General features: G+C 33.8%; 1 protein-coding gene across 1 annotated transcript; it reads right to left on the reverse strand.

The window, feature by feature from the left end:
• Positions 1 to 321: 321 nt before the first annotated feature.
• LOC136978338 (uncharacterized) lies at positions 322 to 1,935 on the reverse strand. Its single transcript, XM_067274045.1, has one exon. The coding sequence runs from the start codon at positions 1,878 to 1,880 to the stop codon at positions 681 to 683; it is 1,200 nt and encodes a 399-aa protein (XP_067130146.1). The 5' UTR covers positions 1,881 to 1,935; the 3' UTR covers positions 322 to 680.
• Positions 1,936 to 20,049: the final 18,114 nt, after the last annotated feature.

Consider the following 20,049-nt stretch of genomic DNA (forward strand, 5'->3'; position numbering starts at 1 on the left):
ACATAGTTTTACAACATTAACTTCACCTTTTACTTTCTTACTGCCTTGCACATATTCAACATCTTCCTTAGTATGCTTAACGTATACCTTATTAACACCAAGTTTTTCTACTAGTCCACTTTCAGACAAAGTCAAAACCGAGCCTAATATGCTATAAATAAAAAATTCTGGCACATATGTTGAACCAATATTTGGAATTTCATGAAGAAATAAACTAAACTTTTCAGGAAACCCAATGGGCTTTTCTTTATCCACTGCAAGAACTGGATTACCTTTATTGTTACTTGGGTTAATGGGGTTAGTAAGTAATAGTTCTATTAATTCAGCAATGCATTTTGTTTTAGCTGTTGCTTTTAGCATTTTTTCACTTATTTTTTCATATTATGTGCTACTTCTTTAAATTCTATACTACAAAGCCTCTTAGCTGGACTACTTTCACCTTCCTCCATACTTCTCTTTTTATTATTTTCTTGAGCAAGACCGTCTAGTAATTGAAAAAACTTATTCCACATATCTTTTTCTTTCTCTAGTTTTCCTTCTGAGCGACAGAGTATTATATGCTCCTTGAACTCTTCTTTGAACTTAACCATTATGTCTTTGGATGATACACACTCTTGAACAAAGAATTTCGTGAATCCCATTTATTGCTATAAATTAAACTTTCACAGATATCCTTACCTTCACAGTAAAAAATCATTTTCTTGTTTTTCCACAAGAGTTGCAGCATATTTCAAAACTAATGAGAGATTTTTTTTATCTTTAATCTTAAATAGTTTTGATAATAGAGACCCACTATCACATTCATCTATAACATATCTTTTATGAGCATTAGGACTTTGCTGCCAAAATTCTCCAAAAAGATTTTGGTAATTACAATCCTTATAGCCATCTATTACCTTATAAATGATTGCCCTCAATAAACAATCATAATCATCTTCAGGAAGAAAATCCCACATACGACTTGCTATTTCCATAAAGAGACTTTGCCATGGCCAATCCAAAAAACATTTTAACACTTTATAAGGGTAGCTTTCAAATACTTCTGTTTGCTGCTCTTCGTCCATCTGTGAGAGTAAAAAACATAAAACATCAGCATAGAATTCTTTAGGAAAGTCGGATCTTTTACGGGCAGAATTACGTCTGTGCGCTACATATCCTGCATACCTTACCAAGGACTCTTCTCTTTCTCTAGGGGTTAATTTTTGCAAAAAATACTCAGTTGCCGCTTTATTACCACCGATTGCTGCATATTCAAATGCAAACTGGTAAGGAGACATTTCGTTTCCTTTGATTTTTTTAATCAGATCATTTAATCTAGCTACTTCTCCTTTTATATCATAAGTCCAGAACATTACCAGCACATGTTCTTGAGAAAAACTTGGATGTCCGTCATTATAAAAAGCTGTTTTCTTTCTTTCAGGCATTGAATCCCATAATTCTCTTACATCACCCTCTAAGCAGTAAATACATGCCAATCTGTAGCAGCTGGTAATATCTATACTCTCATTCTTAATTAACGCTTCTGCTGTCTTCTTTTTATCTACTGTCCCTTGCCGTGTCCAGAAAAGCCTACTTAAGTTTTTTTTAACATAGCTTCCAGTCAAAAAATTTCGATGATATTCTATCCATTTTAATATTTGTAAGCCTATTGGCTTAATAAAACCCAATATTTCCTTTTTTAAAGGTTCTGGTTGTGAAAGCTGTGATACTCTTTCTATTACTTTGTCTTCTATCTCTTGCCATTTTTCTCTTATTTCACTATCAAGTAATGGAAAATAGAACTTTGCCATTAAAGCCCTAATGTCATCTTGATTCCACAATGTGGTAGCTATCTTAACTAAAGCTATGTGCTTAAGCTGTGGTGTTAAAGTGTAATTCATTATTTACCCCCTACTGAAATACTTAGTGTACCATATCTATTACTAAAGAAAAACATATATTTTATTCTATTGTGGTATATTGAATCACACACACTCAAACCATGTAGATTTGCTTGTATCAACTTTCATTCAAATTCTAAGGAGTATTATAGCTGTTTTCTAAATATAAAGTAAATACCTGATCACAAATAATGCTATAAAAACTCTTTAAAATGCTTTATCGTGTTTCTATACCTCAAAGCATATCTGCAAACTTACAAACGAGCTAATTAGTGAGGCATAAATTGTTTACTAACTCGTGTGCACAAAATTCCTCGGCAGTGGGTTAATTTGACTTTAGTTATTCAATCTCATCAATCGAAAGACCAATGGATTCAGCTATTAAGTCGACAGATACGCCAGCTTTAAGTAGGTTTTCTGCCACTTCAATTTTTCCTTTGATTCTACTTTGTTTCAGGCAAGATACATTATCATCCTCATTTTTCTTAGACCATTCATATTTAGCCTGTTCTTCTTTGGTCCAATTATATCCAAACAACTCATTATAAGCTTTACCGATAATTACATCACTTCCCACTATTTTTCTTAGATCCTTTTCACTAGTTTCACTTGCATACTTAAAAAAATAGCACCACTTTTCGACTGTTTTCTAATTGATCTTCTTTTGTTTTTGGAAATTTCGCTAGTTCTACGAAAGTATAACTAAAGTCCTTCAGGTCACGTTCATAATCAACCTTATCAAGAGTAACGTGATTGAACTTATTCCTTGGTTTATTAGGGAATAGAACAAAATCAGTGATAGCAACAAAGATAACTTCTTTAAGCTTTTGGTATTGGTCACCTACACCAACTTGGCTTGAATAAGCTTTAGCAGCATAGAATTGTACACGTTTTTCAAAACCACTTGTTCTAGCAACTCGCATCAAGTGGTATGGTCCAAGAACTTTCCGCCTCCGGAAGAGTCCCGTACAATAAACACTACGGGAAGATCGTCCACCCTGTCTCTTCTGTTACCAAATGAGTCGCTTTGTCTCCTATGCCATCTCCTCCTTCCATAGGAACATCCTGCAGATCCACTCGATCTTCATTCTGTAAAAAATAAATTTTACAATAGTCGAGTGAAAACAAAATTGAAATCTGAAGATTTTGAATTTTTGCTTTCGGAAAGATTCCTCCGCCATATTTAATAGACATGTAGCGGTCTTAAAGATAATAATTACCGTATCTGTTGATAACACTGCTTTTATTTATTTCAGCAACTATAACGGTCGAGTTATAAACTCCGTAACGTAACCATATGTTCGTAAGAAAAGTTTGGATCGATCAAACTTTTACGGTAGGGATACGGAGAATTGACCAACTGCGCATGCGCTAGGTCGCTGTCAGCCGATATACAATCGGAAGTTGTGCCGGAAGCAATCGACGAAAGTTTCATAAATTGGTTAAAACGTAACTTTTGCCCGACAATGCTGCTTCTGAATAATATAAAATTTAAAGATTAGAATTACTTTAGTCATAAAAAAAATAGAAAAATAATAAAATGAATAAATAATTATAGTGTTAAATCTGGCAGTAACTACCGATGATTTTGCGCATGCTCACGATGGACTGCTTTGTAAATCATAAAAAAGTTTGTTTTTTACGGATACGGAGAGGCCTTACGGTAGTTTATAACTATTGCTATAGATATCCAGTGTAGCAAACATTTACGAATACCGTACGTTACGGATTTTATAACTCGACCCTAAGCAGGCAATGAACTACTTGCATTGCGCACCTCAACATTGCAAAATTCTGAATTCACATCAACACAATATTTATTTTGAAGATTATTTCGACAAGCATCTATATTTTCTAAACGCCAGAATATGAAGAAATATGCGTGTTATTTAATACAATACATAAGTATTATTATAGTGTTTAAACTGCTTACGTAATACTTGAATTGTCTCTGTAAACATCGACCACGTGTTCACTACAACGATATTGTTTATATCGTCTTACATTAAGATTTAAATTATGTTAACGAAAACTTTACCTACTCGTTTACATTTCGAACATCTCAAAACTCTCCAGCTCCTAAATGTCATCCGGTGTTCGTATTCATAATACATTATAAGAATATATCATTCCATTTCGCCGCCATTACCATCTTCGCGTACTTAATGTTGCCAGATGAACCAAAATTACAGCTCGACTCGACATCTTTTTTTTTTTTTTTTTTTGTAACTCTTTCCGCCCTGTGGGCACTAAGAGGGCCTCTTACAGCAAGCCCATTATGGGTTCGGCCAGGCCACAATGGGGCGGCCGGGTGGTGAGGGACGGGGACCGACATATCCGAACGGACCACCCCCCGAAAAATTCCTGGGGATTATTCGACCCGTTCGGATTCGATCCCGGGTCCCCCAGAGCGGTAGGCTGCAACCTTTACCGCTCGGCCATCCGGCCGTCGACTCGACATCTGGTGGTTAGAAAGTTTGCTTTAACTCTTCGCTTTTATTCTAGTAAGGTGCACGAGTATCTAAGACAATTTATTAATTAAACTACCTGCTCATAGTTCTCTACGGAAATGGTCTTCTTGTATTGATGATAGTCCTGGCTTTACTGAACGGTCTTTTATTAATGAATTGATTAATGGAATACAAAGTACAGTTTAACTGCGCTTTGTATTCCATTAATCAATCTGGTAAAATAATATTTGTAGAAATTATATTCAGTCGGTGCACGTGTAATTGCAATAAAATGTGATGGATCTGCATCAAATATTTTAATGTATGCGTATGTGCCGTGTTGTGTTTCGGTAAGAAGTAAACAAAGCTACTTGCATGCAGCGCACTCTCTCAAGGTCTCCTGTGCAGAGCACATGCGTTTCGTAATCGCGTTTTGCTGCACTGTACCGAGCCTTGATGAACCGTCATGTCAAATACAAACACATCACATCACATTACATGCAACGGATCGGCTCGGCTCGGCATCAATCAAATATGGAGATTTACAAATTAGTCTTCAAATATCAAAAAGGAGGACACTTTTCGAGGGAGGACAGAACTTACAAAAGGAAGACTGTCCTCCCTAAAGGAGAATGGTTGGTCACCATAAGATTAGAGGTGCACAAGTAAGACAAATGTTTACAAAAATATATATAGAAGTTAAAAACGCTTGATAATATCCTACAAACAGTACCAATGCGACGAATATTTTGCCTCTTAATGGCGGTTTTCGAACCATGTGGCCGAGCTCATCAATCTGTAATTACACATATCGTGTCGCTATTGTCACGGTTAAGATCACGGTGATTGTGGCCAGACTGGAAATGTCGGAGGATTGATTCTTCTCGGGGTTTTTACTTTTTATGGTTTAATGTAAATTTAAAGGAAAATACAATTTTTACGACTAAATTCATTTTAATGAGCACATGAAATTAACGCAATTCTCTAGCGTTTCGGAAAATGTAAACTTTACGTCGATTACATTAGAAAACTTGTAATGTTCTCTTCTGTCACATAATCTGACGTTTACCACGCATATATTAACATGTGTTTTAAAATAGGAGCACATAATTGATTATACGTAAATGCCTAATCCAGGCACAACACAAATTTTACAACGTAAGAATTACAATTATAAATATCAGTGTTACAATAATGTATTTTATTGTAGGCTACTTTTTATTTTAAATTTAATACAAATTTTATTTTTTCCATCTGCAAGAACTAGGTAATTACATTTTTTAAAGTTCGTTAACATTTGACGATTTCTTAGATAATAAAACAAAAATTAGGGCATATTTTCGTTATCTAATATTTGTTATATTATCATTTTAGATAACTTAATTCTGTTCAAGCCTTATTTGTTATCCAAAAATTTTATAATCGTAGTTCTAGTTTGGTATATTGCAAACTATTTTGTAAGTTCTATTCAATAATTCGAAGAAATCTAGACAGTAGGTTTGCACAGAGTATCTAATTTCGTATAAGAAAATACCGTTCTAAATAAGATGCTTAAGAGAAAGTTTTGACTGTCAATATACTTTTTACATGAGAACAAATATGCCAATAATATTTATTGTAACGTGTAAACTCTTTTATCAATTGTGTTTGCTTTTACATTGACAGCTATCGGCTAGCCGTTTTAAGTCAGTGCCTTGCTCGTGTGGAGGTTTGCCGCAGCAAACAAGTGAGCGCGAAGGACGTCATTCGAGGTATTTAACACGGCCAGATTGTATCGAATGTTTGCGGTACCCAGTCAGCATATATGTATTGTGTACAGGGCGGATCTACATGGAGATTAACAGGGTCAGTGTCAAGGGCCTACAAATTTGAATTATCATAAATTTTTAATACTTTTTCATTATAATATATTTTATATATTTCATGTGTAGATATAATGAGCTTTATAATAGTCCATACTTTTTTATTCACACCAAATAGCGTTTCTACCTATTGTTTGATACTGGATATAGGTCTATTATTCTTATTACAACTTTCAGCATGCCCAAAAATTTTGGTCAGGATTCGACCCTGCCCGAAATGCATATGTAAAAGAGAAAATTGAATAATAAATTGTATGTGCTTAAATCTTTGGATATTTGTATGCTGTATGAAATACTATACCTGATTGTAAAGGAATGTAGAGTTAAAATCAATGTTTAATGGTTTTGTCCATTTGGCCACTGGTGGGCACGAAGATCGTACAGAATGATGTTGGAGGAACGAGGTAGTATTTAAATGAAAAAAAGCAGCTAATCACTATCATTCTTTCTTCAGTAAAGTGATGTTGTAGAAGCTGTCACATTGGTCGTGTAATGTGAGAAGACGCTCCATCTTGAATGAAAACAATTCTTTCCAGGCGTCCTTATTGCTACCGTTGAAAATAGCTAAAATTTCTAACAGTGTAGTTTTACATCAATTTTTTTACGATTTGACAGGAGCAGCAACCTTGGGCCTATAAAATTACTGTTATGATCATGACTAGCGAGTAATGGCCGTTCATTTCCTCTACAGTCATAACCGTAATTTGCGCTCAGCGGTGCCTGCAGATTATAAAAAATGAGAGAGGCTCAAGCTATAAAATGGGCATCGTACATTTTTCAAGAGGCTTCAAACTGGGATTTAATGTCAGACCAGCGCTCCCACAAGCGGCACTGGTGACACTTGGCCTTGAAAACAAAAAATGTGATTTTGGTCAACATACGACGAACAAATAACTACATAAAAATAATTGTACCGGACAATGGACAAATACTGTTTCATAGTTTCTTTTATATTTGCAGAATAGTCTAGAAATCATAAATTTTTAGTTGTTTATTGATCGTGGAATTTAGGCTTCCTTGGAGATTAGGAAAAGAGCAACTACGAATTAATACTGTCTGGTGTTTTGAAAATCGAAAATTTTATTTTTTTTATTTTTATGTTAAACTCATTTGTATATCGTATTTCGAACTCGTAACTTGTTAGAATATGCCTATTCTGCGTCGATAAGTATCACAAGTTTGAATAGATACTACTAAGGAAATGACATGAAATATCGTATACCTTTGTTGTTGTTTGTATACAGCAAAGCAACTCGCGGACGATCTGCTGAGGGAATGCACCCTGGAGGACTTTCTATGGAAAACTCGCTTCTATTTAGGTGTTTTCAACATAAAGAAAGCCCGAAAAACTCCACGTGTAGAAAGAATTTTGAAAAATACTATATTGCCTATCTTACAGGTGTCTTTTGGTAAGGGAAGAGGAATGCTTCCCCCTTTAGTCTCCTATATCTATCCAAAAAATTACTCATAAATTATTTCCCTGTGCTCTCTAATAACCGTATCTAGACACGCCCCAGATCTGTTTGTTTAACAGCGAAACTCAAAGAAACGGAAATGTTTGAAAATCAAAAAGTCTCAATCAAAAAACTTAAAAGTTAGCAAAGACAATACATGTCAGTGTCGCACCTAGGTAGCCAAGGGCCCGGTCCTTTGAAATAAATAGGAAAACAAACAGTAGAAAATTTTAGTAGAAGTAGAAAAGTACTCTTAGTATAAAATGAAATAAGAGACACTACAATAGTATACAGTAGACCCCTATAACACGGGTTCATATAACATTCAATTCAATTCAATTCAATTATTTATTTTAAGGTGCAAACGCACATACCCTGGCCCCGCTTTATAGCATTACCAGGGATAAGTCTCTCAAAGTTTATAATTAGAATTACAGAATGAGTATATGTACAATTGAAATATTGGATTTTAACATTGATTCCCGACATAACAGTAAATAACACAAGTATAATCTATACAGTTATGGCATATAACAACTAATGTCATTTACATGTCATCACAATTAATAATATTTACACACCAGTAAAGTAACATTTAGTATTCATTTTTACATAACAATACTCGATTCCGCATAAGAAGTCATTAACATTTATCATTTATAGCAAGTGATTAGCTGATCCATAATATATTTACGAAGTTATTTTAAGTGAATCATTTCTATAAATTAAATCAATCGTATAATACTAAGTCTAAATAATATCTCTAGCAATATAATAAATTTCTTATCATGAGTATATGTACATGAGTATATATATATATATATATATATATATATATATATATTTTTATATACATTTATATATATATATACATAATTAGGTAATATTAGATAATATTATAATTAGGTAAATACTGTTAGTTCAAATGAACGCATACCATCCTACAGGTGTTGTTTCATAAATTCTTACCAATCGTTTTCAACAGATGTCCTTTCAAGTCTTGTAGTCCTGTAAGTTTCTATTTTGATGTATCATCGTCCACTCACAGTCACAAATAGTTCATATAACATGGATTCGTATAACACGGCGAAAAAATTGCGATCGTGTTCGTATAACACGCTAAAAGAGACTCGTATAACACGGTAAAACGTCATCGCCGACTCGTGTCGCGACAGGATTGGTCGAATCTGGACCAATAGTGGATATTGTACAAACCGTTGAGTTTAAACGAGCACTGCACCTAGTAAAAAACATTTATTATTCAACGGCCATAAAAATTATATTTTTATTAATGATGTCTTCAAAGTTAAGTTATTTTTCTGCGAAAAAATTCGCTGATCAGGAAACACGCGCCCGCCATTCGAAACAAGCTTGAGCAATGGCGTCGTCAAACGGTGTGCACTCGGTAAGTAATCCTACAATTTTTGTTTATAGCATAGTTTATATGGATTATTCCCAAAAAGTTATACGTGATTTGGAAATGTTGAGTCAAGTTTAGTCTAGAATCGATTAATTTTATGGAAGAAAACCTTTTAAACAGCCGTAGTCCCTAAACTGCACACGTGCCGGTCTGTGATTGGCTCGTGTATTTAAGTGACTCGTACAAGACGGATTCTTATAACACGGAACGTATCTACCGTGTTATAGGGGGGTTTACTGTACTAGGCAATTAGTTTATAATATAGGCGATTATGGCGTGAATGGAAGTTTGGCACACTAGCAGAGCGAGTGGGCCAATTTCCGTGAATGCCATAATCACTAATTATAAACGAATTGTCAAACGGTATTTTGTGATTAGTCTACACCTATATCACTGTACTTATGAAACTCAAAATCATTTATAAACACAGTGTTTTTAAGCGCCCGTGCCATAAACTTTTTGTGGCACGGCTTTATGGCACGGGTGCTAAAAACACTGTGTTTATACATGATTTTGAGTTCCGTAAGTGTAGTGCTACCGGTGTAGTCTAACCACAAAATTTTTTCGTAACTCTTCAGGTTATGAATGTTTAATTAGTAAAAATTACTCTTGTCTCTCATCAGGAGAACAAGGAAAAGACTGTGAGTTAGTGAATATGAAAATGTTATCTTGAATGATGTATTCAAATTGTTAGAGATAAAACATATTATCGCAGAAACAGTACTTTTAATTCTCGATAAAATAGTTGAAAAGTATTGATAATAAAATTTATTACTGGAATTTATTGGCAGAATAATTTTACTACATCATTGTGGTAAAGTTATTTTGTATACCATTGTGGACCGAACCCACGATGTATCTGATCAAAAATGCTTTTTTGGTGTCCATAGACCGGAAAGAAACTTTAAAAAATGCTTTATAGGTGAATACTATTTGTCTTTCAGGATCACGTTTGAATAATAATAGTTGACGTTTTTACACGATAATTCTTTATCAAATATGAGTGTTATTTGTTTTCACTAGTAATGTGTATCTGTTTGATACAAAGTTTATTTTTCTTTATTTACTAAAATAATGATATAATTTTAAAAAGACAGAATTAGTTCAGATCACATAGTTACTAAGAAACTTAAAATTTTTCTAGATAAACTAGATTATGGTATCATTTTTAATAACAGTTACATGTAGATAAGTTGAGAATTTACTTCTTGTATTTAATAGCCATCCTTCAACGTTAAAATATAATAAACAATGCATTATTTAATATATTTTTATTTTATATTGCAGATACTCTGTTATGAATTTACCAAAGGTAAGTAAAAATAATTATCTTCCCTATATAATTCTATTGTTCTTAGTGTAGTTTGAAAAATGCAGAAATAAATCAGTTATTTGATATAATTTTAAGCTTATTTTACATTTAAGAAGGGTTTTTTTTTTAACTCTTTCCGCCCTGTGGGCACTAAGAGGGCCTCTTTTAGAAGGCCCATTATGGGTTCGGCCAGGCCCACAATGGGGCGACCGGGTGGTGAGGGACGGGGCCCGACATATCCGAACGGACCACCCCCCGAAAAATTCCTGGGGATTTTCGACCCGTTCGGATTCGATCCCGGGTCCCCCAGAGCGGCAGGCTGCCACCTTCACCGCTCGGCCATCCGGCCGTCCTATTTAAGAAGGGTAGTTTATATTGTGAATTTGCATTTAATTTATATTAAATTAATGTATTTTCTTAACATAATTAGGTGATGTAACGAGTATTAGTTGCAGTTTCGAAGATTTTTGCGATTGGGTTTCGAAAGAGGGCAACATACCATGGATAATAACAGATGAAATGATTTCGAATGTGTCGTTACCTACAGGTTAGATACATTTCGTAGCGTAACTAGAATCGATATTAGTTAGAGGTCCAAATTAGAACGTGGAAACCAGGGTTATTAAAGTTTCCCGACTCGAAAAAGTAGGTTCCCTACAAAATTAAGAACACACCAGTTCGATAAGATAGCAGACAATGCACATTACCAGTAGTAATTTATAGACTAAAACTAAAGGTAGTCAAAATAATAAAAATAAATATCAGAATAAAAAGTCTTCGTTAGAAAATACGTAATAATAAATCATAGTTTAAAATGAAATACCTGTAACAGATTTTTAACATTAAAAAGGAAATGGGTCCAGCCTTACCATTAGAAAGGTTCACCTTATTGTTCCTCATTATAGTTTTAATTTCAATTATAATTCAAATCTCAAAGCTTATATTTTATGAAATGTACAGTACATTAAATTAAAATTTTCATTTATTTCAGGAAAATATATTCTGGCAAAATATCCAAACGAAACGTCGGAAGAATCGAAAGAAAAACTGTGGGCAAGACTTTGGAGCAAGACAATTGAAATCGAAATAATTGAAGATTTTAAAATGTCCTTTTATTATTTCGTATCTGAAAATGCTACACTGTATATAGATATTGCTTTTAATGAAAGCACTGATCCTTTGGCTCGTATAGATCCAATACCAAAGTGGAGTAAGCAAGAAGACATCGATATCCTTCTTTCTGATGGCTTCGTTACTATTGGAGAGAGTTTTCAAGTAAGGATGCTTAAAAATATATTTTAACAAAATTTCATTCGCTTATTTACAGGGTATTCAAAAAGCATTCAGCTTATAAGTTGAAGATAGTAAACAATGCATTGAATAAAAAAAAACTTAGTAAAAATAGGCCGAAAACTCAACTGTTTCTGAAGTACAGTATTAACGATTCTGTACGTTAGTGTCAGGATTGATTTACCGGCATTTATACACCGCAAGTGACACGAAAAGAGAGGTTAACCTTGACAAATCTTTACCTCGATATTTATAAAACGTGCTCCTCGTGTTCTCTATTTCCATGCACGCCTTGGCAATTCTTGCAAGATTATTTATCTCAGAAACGGTTGAGTTTTCGGTCTATGTTTAAACAATAAGGTTTTATTATTATTATAACAAATGCTACAAATTATATAACATTATTTTAACACTGAATCTGCATAATCCTGATAATTTCTGATAAGAATTTACTACTATCGTTATCTACTGACTTGTGAGTAATTTTCTTCTTTCCCAAAAGATTATCTTATTATTAAATATCATTTAACTTTTTCAGATTATTATAACAGCAGAATTAAATGCTATAAATGGAAAAGTAGCCGTATCTCAGCTTAACATTTATCGAAATGAAGCTTCTAAATCGTCATCTGTAACAAATAATAACACATTCATAAAACAAACCAGTCTTCCTGAAGGGAATTCCACAGATTCTAATGTTACACCCACTAATGAACCACTTCCAAATTTGAGAAATTGTTGTACTTCTACCGAATCTGATTTTTCAAACAAATCGATCACCGAACATGACTTTGTAAACTCTTCCACCACCGAATATCCACCAAATTTAATAAATTGTTGCATTTCCTTATGGTATCATCTGGGTTTAACAATTTGTTGTTTGATCGGTTTATTGTTATGTGGGGTGTTGTTAATGATATTGCACGAATGGAGAGACAGACGTGAGAAGAAATTGAAAGAATCAAATGATATTGTTTTTGTATACGATAATCAAACATTTCCTGATAGCTATCGATGACATCTTTTAATAAAAAAACAAAGCTTTGTATATACGAGATGTTTATTTATTATTATGAATTAATAATATGAAGTGTGCAAAGGTTCTACAATATCTTTAATTAAGAAAACAAATGTATTATAGCGATAGTTTTATTTTTATTTATTTTTCTTGTATTAATAGACGTATTATTTTGACTCATCTATTTCGTTGTCATGAATAAAATATCTGCTACTTACGTGTCAATTCATTAATTTATTCGTCATAATTAATATATTCTTAAATTAATGTGATATTTATACTATAACTTAATCAGAAAAATTAATCATCTTCAGGTTACAATAGTTAATCGGTACCTCCTGCCCCCAAATGTTCTATATCACTACAACCGATTACAACAACATAATATGTATATTGAATGCGAAGTCATATACTCATTTAGTATAGAACAGTGATTCACAATTGGTGTGCCAAGAACTTCTAATATAGATGCCACATAGTCTCAAAATATAAATTATCGTTTTTCTTTTCCGACTCTGTTATATATATAAAAGACGAAAAGTATGGCCATCGGTCAAAATAACCACCGTAGATTTTACCATTTTTGAACTCGGAGGATCTTGAAACAACGAGAAATGCAAAAATATTTGGGATTTTTGCTGTATGTATGGATGTGTGTGTGTGAATAACACGATTTTGTTCACATACTTTGAAGTTTAATAGCGAGGTTGCGGCCGAAGTTTTCAAGGCGAAAACGTGTACGTCGGACGTTCAGTGGCGCCATCCTGTAAGCCTAGAAGTTTGACTATGGCGTTTGTAACGTCGAGCACGATTCCACTGACGTTCTAAACGCCATTGTCAAACTTCTAGGCTTACAGGATGGTGGCGCCACTGAACGTCCGACGTACACGTTTTCGCCTTGAAAACGTCAGCTGCAACCTCGCTAATAACTCCTATACTTTTAGTCGAAAATCTATGAAATTTTTCAAGGAGGTTTGTGTATTAGACGGAATTGTGCTGTTAAATTTTGGTGATTAATGTTCAACAGGGTAGGGAAATAAAGAGGGTTGTGTCATATCTTCAATAGGGTCTGACTTAATGACGATTCTACTCATTTTATACAATTTTTTATAAAACTCATCTCTACCCACAAAATTAAACTTTATCTATTTTATAATAACTAAAAATATAAAAAGTTTTTAATAAAATATCATAACAGATGGTGCCACACGTAGTTTTAAATGTTGTTGGGAATGTTAAGCAACTTGTTGCTGGATTTTTTAAATTATGTTTTATTATCATTTATATATGTTACCGGCAAAACCCGATTTTACGCCAAACTAGTTTTGCCTAGGTCAAACTAGTTTGGCGTAAAATCGGGTTTTGCCGGTAACATATATATACAGTGGAGCCTCCATAGTTGACCATCTCAGTAAGTTGTACCTTGACCATATGGACTGTAACACGCAGTATTATTGATTAATTTACTTTCTGTAACTTGACTAGTTGAGTTCAGTCTGCAGCAAGGGCAAGAAAAATGAAATGTAGAATTCAAATAGAATTTTCAAAAAGAATATTAAAGAATACAATAGTTTTGACTTTAATTCGGCAATTTAACAATGATAATTATGGATTAATTTCTTAAATTCAAAAACGTAAGGATGAATTCCAATAGACGTTGTTGAAGTGTTCATTGAAAAGTTTCTGGATTTCGCCAGTGGCTTCCAACATAACGACATCTTTAATGCTGACGAGTGTGGACTTCTTTTCAACACGACAAGAGCCTTATTATGAAGGTTGACAAATGTAAAAGTGAAAAACGTTCTGCACAAACTCTGTTCTTCAGAACGTTTCACAGTTCTGTACCAAAGGTTTCTTTTCTCCGGTTAAGCTGGCTTAAACGGAGAAAAGAAACCTTTGATGATTGGTAAATCGGCAAAGTCACGCTCATTCATGAACCTGCAGCACGAAGACATTCCCGTCACCTAGAAATCTAACAAATCTGCATGAATGACTGGTGCCTTATTTGAAGAGTTGATAAGAGGTATCGACCTAGTTGAGGGGGCCGAAAGAGAGAAACAGATTTCAAATCGAAATAACGATTATATGAAATATATCGTTATCGTCTCTATTTGCCATCTGGACTTCTGAGCGGTAACAATCAATGACACATGGGAGCGGTTGAGTCAGAAATCGATGCCTCGTTTACAAAGAAAACAACTCGTTTATTAGACAAATAACTTACAAAGTACTATTGTCACGAAGGTTGAAGTCCCTGTATATTTCGGCACGTAGTCTTCAAAAGAAGAAGTGGAAAGTCCGGTGACGAAGGTGATTTCCATTCGCTGATCAGATGTTGCATTTTAAGTCCAGTTCTCGAACAGGAAACGATGTCCGGTGAATGCAGATCGGAATTTCCGAAGTTTCTCTCAACGAAGGTCTATGACTTTCGGAGGCTACATCGGCAAAAGACGAAGATGGAACCTTGCGGGAAGCACTCCAGCGAGGGCCATAGCCTGGTGGAAGGCCATGGCAAGAACGAAATGTCCTTGTGGCATGGGCTTAAATATTTTGTGGTGTCGCAAATCGTTACTTTATTGGTTATTAATTTTCTTTCTCGGTCCCCAATTGCTCTTTCCCCGTTACCAGGTGAGATTGGACCAGATCCGTTCTAGAGAAACACGCTTGTTTATTAATACAATTTGACACTGTCTTTCGTTCGGCGTTGAACGAACCTTGTACAGTACCTTAACTAACATTTTCTTTTAGTTCGTCTTGTCTTATTAAGAATTTAATTCATTAATTTGTCTCCCTTTTTACCGCGTGGTTTTAACATTAAAACAATTTTATTTCTCCCCCTTTCCTTTATAATTTAGCTCCCTTCATCTTTGTTAATCGCGAAGATCAAGATTCGTTTTTGTTTGGATATGGTTAAAAGAATGTTTTTCATCCAAGCCCAAGGCCTCACACAAGAAATGAAGAAGAAACAGTGACTCTCCCGGTAGTGGACAATTGTCCTAGCACGGATCTTCGACATCATCTTTTTTATAATTATAATTATTTGCTTTTCGTCCTATATTTTCCAATAGCTATATGAATTTGCTATAAATTTTATAGACTTATCACACTACAGCTTTCCAATTGAAGAGAAGATTTATCATCATTTTTGTTTAGAGTAACTTGTTTAATGTAACAATGAATCGTTGGTATATTATATTAATATATTATCAAAAATACAGTGTTGTATATCTACAATTAAATATATAAAAATTTGTTTTGATACAAATAAAAAACCAAAGGTCTAAACACAGAAAAATAATGTGACTAGATATTCGAAGTTGGCTTATTCTTAATACGTATTAAAATTTATTACAAGAACAATATCATTTTAAAAAAAGTAATTAAAATTTAAATTTATTCTAAATGTACTCGTACATTCAACCAACTTATCCAGATGTATCAAGGTTGTACTGTACGTTAAAAAGTGCAATATTTTTTAAGATGTAGTAGTCTGAATTTAATTAGTCGTTTACTTGTTATTTAAATAGAATTATATTTACATTTATATTTGATTAACGTCATAGATTTTCTACAGAACTTCGTTTGAATTATTAAAATAATTTTGATTTTGTAATGGTTCTATTATACATGACAACTCTGTCTTGAATTAAAAGTAAAGTTTTTCCTGTATCGTTTCTTGAAATTGAACCTTGACTTTTAAACATTTTCAATTATAATTCAAGAATATATCTGCTTGGTAAACTAATAAATATACAAGGTCTTACATCAATAAGGTTATTGTTAGTTCACGACTAGCGAATATTATATTTAATTCTGTCAAAACTATTTTTATGAATTGTATTGGATACAAAGTTCGATGCGAATGAATAAAGTAGATACAGAACTAAATTACTTTATTATCATTTAAAACTATTTGATAGTTGTTTTTAATAACAAATAAAAAATAAAGTAGACATTTTAATGTTAAAGTTCTAAGCGAACTAAAATTTATGGTAGTTATAAGCATATTCATGGTGGGAGGAGGAAAAATTTCTTTAATCAAAAATTTGATAAATACGTAATGATTCGAATAGCAGAATGATTAGGATTCTCAGAATACCAAATTAATTATAAAATATTATCACGGATCAATAATTTTTTTCATTTTACGTGCTTTCTCACTGCTACTTGGGTATTGTACTTGAATTATAATTGGCATACTTCAAGGATTTATCCATAGTAACCACATTTATTGCATATACAGGGTGGACCATTTTAATCGAGCTAATAGAATAACTGAAAAATATGCATTCCACAGAAAAAAATAAATAAAAAAACAAAGCGTTGAACCAAAATTGTTATGCTTCGAGGAAACCACAAAATGGGAGTATTGGCTTTACCATAAATGGCTCTACAATCGGTGAAAATGGGGACAATTTCATTTTTTTAATTAAAATTCCATTTTTATTGCATATTCTAATTCTACATAAAAAATAAACAAACTTTTATCTAAAAACACTATTTCGAAAGATGCACTTATCAGTATGAGCGAAGGAAAGTCTTCTACCCTTTACGCCCACATTTCCCAAAGCCATCCCGATCTTAAACCAGTCCTCCATGTTATTCCTAGGGCTTGATACCCATATCGCCACTCCTGGAACCTGGGCATCGATTCCCAACTGCTATGACCATCAGTTTCTCATCACCATAATAAAACAAAATGTATTTAGACCATCTTTCACTATAAAGGTCCACTTTTAATTGGACCCAGTTCCAACCCAAAAATTTACATACTTCCTTAATTTTAGAAGAAGCGAATGTACTCTCCATTCGTGTTCGACCCGCATCGAAAAATACAATACCCAAAATCCTTCTAACAATACCCCCTACCTTGAACTTTCTGGAACTAATGTACAATCTTTTTGCTACGACAATAATTTCAAGTTCGCCGTCTATTCCAAAATGAATAGAGAGGTTGCAGCCGAAGTTTTCGTTTTCGTCAGAAGTTCAGCCCGCCATCCTGTAAGCCTAGAAGTTTAACAATACGAGTTTGGAACGTCGAGCATGATTCACTGACGTTCCAAACTCGTATTGTTAAACTTCTAGGCTTACAGGATGGCGGGCTGAACTTCTGACGTTCATGAAAACTTTGGCCGCAACCTCTCTAATAACTCAATCTTGTACTTTCACAGATAGCTTCACCAGTATCCAAATGGTGGGACTCAGACTCTCCCCCTCCATCTATTGACGTGATAGAGGTTGAGGCATCCTCAGTGCAAATAGCTTTAGACTTTGCACAAGCTCAACGGCTGGCACGAAACATGCCGGTAACCCTCGTGTTGCCTATAGGATATACCTGTCCCCCATAGTGCGAAGCTGCGTTCCAAGAGGAGGTCCGACAAACCCGACTCTATATGGAACAACGAAATAGCCTTAACTCAACACTTCTCAATTCGCAACCTCCTTTAATTCGGCACCAGGCTCCCCTGAGAAGATCTAGTTAAAGATCGGACACTCAACCCAATCAAGTCCCTCAAAGAATAAACCAACCTCATTGGCGCTGAATGCCACCTGTTTGCCTTATAATATATATCATATATTATGTTATATCATCCTATGTTATGCCATTTTGATCATGTTAAACATCATATACTGTAATCTATTTGATCATATATATGTTATTCTATAACTACAACGATATAGTGTTCCATTAAATTTTTATCCCTATTAATTTGTACATTTACTATTGATAAATCCCAATACTATTGATCGTCATCGAAAGTTCGCCCTCACCAGCACCGAAGATTCCTACCAAAGTGACTTTCCTCCCTCCAACGACCCTCCCTTCGCCTAAATAGTCCGAATATCAAGATATCAAGACCTTGCCAAATATACCAAGAATTTCCAGAGCCATCCATCGAAAAAATAGTTAATATAATGTACTAGCCCTATAAAATATATAAAGGGATAACCCTAACGTTCAACTGTAAGCAACCTATGTTTATTCTATTTGTAAATATTCATAGTTAATAAACGGATACGTATTGTTACAGTTGTGTTTGGTGCACTTCTTTTAAAACGAGCCTAAATACGCGACCCCTCGCGCGAGAACGTTATCGCTATCGCGATTTCTATGTCACTTAACACAAAGTGGGGTCATCCTGAAGGGGCATCGTGACGTGGTGCCGACCCTGCAGTCACATATTTAATGAGATTTAGTTATACAGTATTATGAAGCTTACTCTCATACGTATTATCAACGATCTTCAACGAATAATGTACATCTGTAGCGCAGCATCAGCATTAATCAGAAAGTATTGAATTTAAGCTTAGATGTTATAAACACTGGTCACAGAAAGCTCATATATAACGATAATTTCGAATATTTGATACTATGTTAGCCTTAAATATATTTTTAATTAAATAAGATTATGATAAATAGGAAAAGAATTTCCTGTTCGAGTGTTGATATTTTAACCTTCACATTTCGTTTTGAGAAAACGAGTATGACGAGTATCAGACTCGGAATCATTTTCCTTGTTTATATTATTTATAAGTTTAAATGACATGACACGTGGAATATATCCGCTTGGAATAATAATAAAATTACATACATAAAATAACTATTATGATAAAGGAAATTTGACTAAAAAATTCCATAACTGAGGTTAAAGCTATAAACAATAACTAAATATGATCAACAATATTAAGAATTAAGGTTCGGGATGCCTCTATATATTTGCAGTTTTTCTACTTCTGAAGGATTCTAAGCTTCTAACCTCCGCCAATAAGGAGGAACGACTGTTAATTCTAAGTTAAATTTAACTATATGAGTCAGATAGAAACGTTTATTTTCCTTAAAATATAGGCATAAATAAGAACAAGAAACTCTTTTTTTGTAAATGGAAATAAATATTGAAACAAATTATAAAATTTTATTTAACAATAAAAGATAAAGTTTGATAAATCAGAACTTGAAAAAGGGTTGTAGAATCGATCTGCCAAGAGGGAGGTGTCTTCTGGATGAACTTTCTGTGGTAACCTGGCACCTATTCAAGTGTCAGACACGTGAATAAAATCCGGAAAACTCCATGTGGCCATCTCTTTAGTCAAGTGTTCAACTCCATGTTCAGTGATATTATCCATTAAAATAATGGTAGAATTTTAAAAAAAGAGGAAATGTAAAGGGAAGATAAACTATCAGTTAACCAGATGTAACTTTTGTGATTTCATTTTTTGCATCATTATATTCGCTAGCATACATATCATCATAAAATTTACATGTAATTACTTCCTTGTTAAAATTTCACCCTAAGAAACGCATTACGTGTGAAATAATATAACATTTCTCTTTCGTACTGCATTTATTTTTATATTTTAAAAC

The sequence above is a fragment of the Centruroides vittatus genome, unplaced genomic scaffold (genome assembly GCF_030686945.1).
Source record: "Centruroides vittatus isolate TY-2023 unplaced genomic scaffold, ASM3068694v2 contig_506, whole genome shotgun sequence".
Taxonomy (NCBI): domain Eukaryota; kingdom Metazoa; phylum Arthropoda; class Arachnida; order Scorpiones; family Buthidae; genus Centruroides; species Centruroides vittatus.

Excerpts from the sequence above, each read along its gene's own strand:
- LOC136978338 (XM_067274045.1), bottom strand. The coding sequence starts at position 1,880 with ATGAATTACACTTTAACACCACAGCTTAAGCACATAGCTTTAGTTAAG.